General features: G+C 30.7%; 1 protein-coding gene across 1 annotated transcript; it reads left to right on the forward strand.

Annotated features, from left to right (window-relative positions):
- Positions 1-3,338: 3,338 nt before the first annotated feature.
- LOC123295805 (transmembrane protein 147) lies at positions 3,339-5,131 on the forward strand. The gene is made up of 3 exons (XM_044877265.1): positions 3,339-3,469; positions 3,533-3,665; positions 4,418-5,131. Exons 1-3 carry the CDS (start codon positions 3,393-3,395, stop codon positions 4,889-4,891), a joined length of 684 nt encoding a protein of 227 aa, XP_044733200.1. The 5' UTR covers positions 3,339-3,392; the 3' UTR covers positions 4,892-5,131.
- Positions 5,132-5,831: the final 700 nt, after the last annotated feature.

A 5,831-nucleotide genomic window follows, 5' to 3' on the forward strand; every position in this document is an offset into this window, starting at 1 on the left:
TAAATACATGTAATTCAATTTTATCCTTTCGACAAGATTATTTAAAGATTCTGTGTTATTTGTCTGAAAAAAAAATAAGAAATTATTTAAGGTATATTGCGAATTATTGTCTCGCCATCTATGAATGAATCAATAGATTAAAAAAAAATTCACCTACATTACCGACTAAAATTTCTGTTAATTTATTTAATTCACTCACAGATGGCCAGACTATAGCCTGCAACCTACTTACCGACCATTTATACTGTTCATAAACTGATAAAAATAAGATCCATCTATCGAGAGACAGTTGTACCGTTTCGAAATACTTTCTTAATTCGTCACAAAATTTCTTATCTTCAATAAACGAAAGAAATTTGTCTATATTTGATCTTGTACCAAGAATATTTTGTGATATAACACAATGATCAACAAAATATTTATCTATTATATCAACAGCTCTTCTGAAAAATACCAAATTTAATATAAACAAGTGAAAACAAACAATTGACAGAGTTAATTATTGAAATATCCTGTATTTAAGATGTTGAATGTCAGTGCTTGCATTATTTTTTTATAAATTAGAAGATTTTAAAAAATCATTTAAATTATAGCGGCCAAATTTATTTAATTTTCCACAATTTCGAAAGTATTTTTTAGAATGTTTTATAAGACCACAAGTTGAAGCGACCTGTAAATTTTCAACTGTCTATCTATAGTTCTGCAGAAAATGGACACCAAAGTTTTGTCGCTATTTACGTCCTCACGGATAAACAGTAACGTTTACGAAAAAAAGTTTCAAGCAAAAATTGTTTAATTTTTTTATAAGGGGTACAAAAAATGGGTATAATTTCATTTGCATATGCACCATACTTTACCTGATAGATTTAGGTAACTTGGATTTTAAAAAAATATGTTGTTTCGAATGAATTATTTGTCCATTTTGTGCAATTAAACAAAAATAGTTGACAATTTCTTTACGGATATCTTCTGAGAGATATCTCGTTTCTTCATCACACACCCAACAATGAACTCCTCGACGTCCAGAAAAAACCCACAAAATATGCTCAAATCCAAAATCCTCTAAAAATCAAAATATTACATATTAAAGTGAGGATAACAGTTAACATAGTCCATTATTTAAATATCCCATATATACTTGAGTACCAATATTAAATCTATTTATAATTACAGTTAAAATCGGTTATAACGACAGGGTCTCATGGGTCTGCTTTAAACGTGTTTATTTACCTTGAAGAGCAGTCTGTAGAATTTGGCATGCAACAACTATAAAATACCAACATTCATCACAAATATCCGTTTCTTTACAACAATTTCTTACTGGATCATAATCAGTCACATCAATATCAAAAACTAATTCTTTCTGTACGGGTTTCATGGCATGTGATTTAAGTTTTGTGGGTCGTTTATCATATTCAGCACCAATATCAAATTTAATTGGAACTTGGCTCGTCAGTTTTTCATACAAGTTGTCTTTATTTTCAAATGAATTGTATCGAATATATACATCGTCTTGTAGTGTAAATGAAAATTCACGAAATGATAAGCGACTATCATTATCTAAAATATTAATTAACAAACATCAATAAATTTCTGGTAAATCGAAAACATAGAAAGGAGACTGCAGAATTTTTATGAGGAATGGCTTTTGGCTTTTGTAGGAGCGATAAACAGTCTATTTTATTAAACACGTCTATAGTTTTATTATAATACACGTCTATGAACAATATATAAAAAAGATAAACCAGAGACGTATTAACTGTAAAAATAACATTTTCGAATTTATAATTTATAAGAATAAAATATATTTTAATGATAAATGATTATTTTATTTTATGTTACCAGCCTTACACCCACAGGCTGAATGCACTGATAAAGGATTTTTAAGATTCAGAATGTGCTCGAAATTTTTTAACCCAAAACACCAGTTCTTAAAAATACCTGCTTGTTTATACGATAACCATTTACAAATGATATCGGCTGGAAAAATTCGCTGATAATATATTTTTAACTCTGGATTAAAATTCATTGAATTGGAAATAAAATACAAAAATTTTTAATTCGTAATTTATTTATTATAATTAATTCTTTGGGCAAATTAAATTTTCAAATATTTTGTTTTTAAACTTTTTGACATTCATATTTTATTTGTCAACCACTAGTCGAAAATCTAACAGACTTTAAATAAAAATAGACTGAGGGATACACGTCGAGGGTATTAGTGACTGAAGTGGTGACAAGCGAAAGGCAAATATTAACAGATTTATCAGTTAACTCTGCTTGTGTCGGCCTTTTGAAAAAGTGAACATAACGGGGACAAGTGGCGTGGTGAAAATTTTCACGAGTCAAAAAGTACTTGGAATCGTTTAAAATATGACATCTAATGGCTTTTTCATTAAATTTTTGACCACAACCACAAAAATTACCTAAACGGCTAATTTAACTATTTGGCTGCGACATATACATGATATACAAATTTTATTAAAATCGGTCAAGCCGTTTAGGAGGAGTTTAAACATAAACACCGTGACACGATATTTTTATATATTAGAAAATTATAAATCGGATATAATCCAATAATTACCCAGTCAGATTAGTCCATAAAATATAAGTAAGGTTACAAAGATTCCCATAGAGCTAAATATTGGTATGAATGTTCAGAATACTATTATAAACGAATTGTGAAAAGTCCCCATCAATCCCATCTGTGCAAAAAACTTAATTGAGGGGAAAGTTTGCAAGAATAGGCTTTTCGCGTTTTTCAGCACAACGATGAGTTTCAGACAATAGTTCGGTTCAAAAATTTATATTAAAGTACATTACGAATAAAATAATTTTTTCATTTCTTTGAACCGCTATATCACGAAAATGGCATTACTTATGAAAAAAGGTGCAGAGACACATTTTGTAGCAAATTGAATGATCAACAACTTTTGTCTGAACTATTTTTGCTGTTAAACTCACCGTTTTACTGAAAACCTATTTTTGCAAACTTCCCCCTTCAATAAATTTTTTTGCACAAGAGGGATTGATGGGGACTTTTCACAATTCATTTATAATAGTATTCTGAACATTCATACCAATTTTTAGCTCTATGGGAATTTTAACCTTCAAAGTGTAATTTGACTGGATAATAAAGTATATTGATTTTTCATTAGAATGAACATTTAAAAGTTATTCATATTTGGTATTTACCAACAAATATTTTAGGGAAAACATATTTTCTTCTGGAATTTGAATTTGAAAGAGAGATTTAAATTAAATGTTGGTACCGGTATTAAAACCAATAATCTAGTGACTTTGGTATTTCGGTTCTTCATGTTCTAAAATTTTGACAACTCATTTATTTTCATTTAGTATTAGGTTAATTTTAAAATAAATAAAAAAATAAAATGACTTTGTATCATTTTGGTAATTGCTTGGCATTAATATATACCCCATATTATTTCAGCTATAAATATTCTGGATTGTAAGCCGATTTGTGAAATTAAAAATATTCCAACCAAAATAATTTTCTCTTATTACATTTCAGATCTGAGTATGGTGCATTTTGGAAATGTATTCAAGCCGGTGGGATTTATATGTTTACACAATTGTGTAAAATGTTAGTGCTGGCCACATTTTTTCCATTTACTGATAATGCTGAAAATCCAGATTTAATTTCAGTAAGTTGGGAATCCTTATTCGATACATTTCGATGAACATCCAAGAGTTATTGAGTTCAATTGTTGCGCGTTTAATAATCGATTATGTTATAATTCGACTTGATAAACAAAAATTATGTTTCCCAAAATACGGTTTGGTCGAAGAAATAAAGCAAAATCGACAATTTTTTTGAGCAATAAGGTGGATTGGGATGCGATTTTTTGCATTCGATTCGTGAGGGCGTCTACAAACTTTGTGAACAAAAAGGAATAGGGAGAAATGAAAAACTGGAAAACCAGGAAATTAGATATCACTGGAATTGAGTCTAATTTTGTTACTCGAGGGTTTTTGGGCTCGCTGGCGGGCAGTATACACCTCGTCTCTTGGAGTTTTACGAGAATATGTAACATATTTCGTCGAAACTCTTTACACGGGAGATTTTCAGGGCCGCTGAACACGAATATCACTACGGAAATAGCCCCCGAGGTGCCGGATTAGATGTTTTCATAAAAATTAGCTAATTAGAAGGATTTTTTTCCCAGTTGAAAGGATTTGAGTCTAATTTTGTTACTCGAGGGTTTTTGGAGTCGCTGGCGGGCAGTATACACCTCGTCTCTTGGAGTTTTACGAGAATATGTAACATATTTCGTCGAAACTCTTTACACGGGAGATTTTCAGGACCGCTGAACACAAATATCACTACGGAAATAGCCCCCGTTTTTTCCCAGTTAAAATCGTAATTCAATGGATTGTTTTTTTCTTTTTTTTGTAGGAATTTTTAAAATCAACGGTCGATTTGGCTGATATTATAGGAATGTACGTTGTTCTAGCAGGAATACCAGGCAAAGGACACAGTAAAGTATTAACTGCGGGTATAGGGTGGGCCACAGCTGAAGTTATTCTATCGAGAGCATTATTACTTTGGGTTGGTACCCGTGGCCAAGAGTTTGATTGGCGCTACATACAAAAATGTTTAGAATCGAATGTTTCATTAATACAACACATTTCGACGGTCACATTAATTTGGTTATGGTCCAGACATGATCTACAAAAAACATTCAAACCAATTGTGACCGGATTGATTGTGTTCAACTGTTACAAACCAATGTTGTTGGATCTTTTAATATCGGTTTTATTAACGGGTCCATGGACGGCTTTATTAATTAAAGCTTTTGTTACGTTATGTGTGGGTGTTGTTACATTACAAATTTACGCAGGACTCGCGCAAGCTATTGGCATTTATTAACTTTGTCCCCGTGTACCATTCAGTGTTGCCAACTTTCAATTCTTAAGCCCACCAAAACAGACGATAGAAAACCACTAAAAAACCAGGCATATTACCAGATTATTTTTCGATTTCGATCACAAACCTTTCAATAATTAGCATAATTTTTGGGAAGTTTGTCATTAAATAGCATTTTATTCATAACAACCTTAATAAATTTTGTATAGAGTCATAATTTTTAATTGCGAGTAACTTTTCTTAGTAAATAAAAATAGTGATTCCAAATTTTTGGCTACCCTGTACGTTATTAAGAAGTTTTAAATATTCCTACATACTTTTCAGAATAAGCAAAACTTCTTATAAAGAATGACTTTTTTTCTTAAAATGCAAAATAAGGAAATTTACAAGTATAGTTACCTCTATCCGGGGACACACTGTATATTTCGACTGTAAATTGAAACCGATTATTCCGAATTACATTAAGTTCATCAATTTTTATTTTTCAAAACAAAGAATTCCATTGCATTCATTACTGTAAATATTACGATTTTCTATGAAAATCGATTTCTCACGTATCAGCATCTATTCAAATCACGAAGTTCGGAGACATTCTGGAAAATTAGTATAGACAGAACTTTAATTCAACTTCTCTATTCTTCTTGTTCTTGTGAGCAGATTTTCAACCATTCTGAAATCAGTTTCTTAATGTAACAGGTCGACATATTTAGCGTTGCAGACTAACTACACCCTCTCCCCCAACTAGAACTAGACTTTTTTGGAATAACTATCGACTAAACCGTTTCTTCCCTTTATGAATCGATTAAGTCAGAAGTATCGGCCGATAGAAGGTTTGCAATATGTTGAGTCTGAATTAAATATGAAAGTAAAAAACATGTTTATTATTTAAATAAAATATTTAAACTTTGTCAGTTGTTGATTTTTAATCTTATAAATAAATTGT

The sequence above is a fragment of the Chrysoperla carnea genome, chromosome 3, assembly GCF_905475395.1.
Source record: "Chrysoperla carnea chromosome 3, inChrCarn1.1, whole genome shotgun sequence".
Taxonomy (NCBI): Eukaryota; Metazoa; Arthropoda; class Insecta; order Neuroptera; family Chrysopidae; genus Chrysoperla; species Chrysoperla carnea.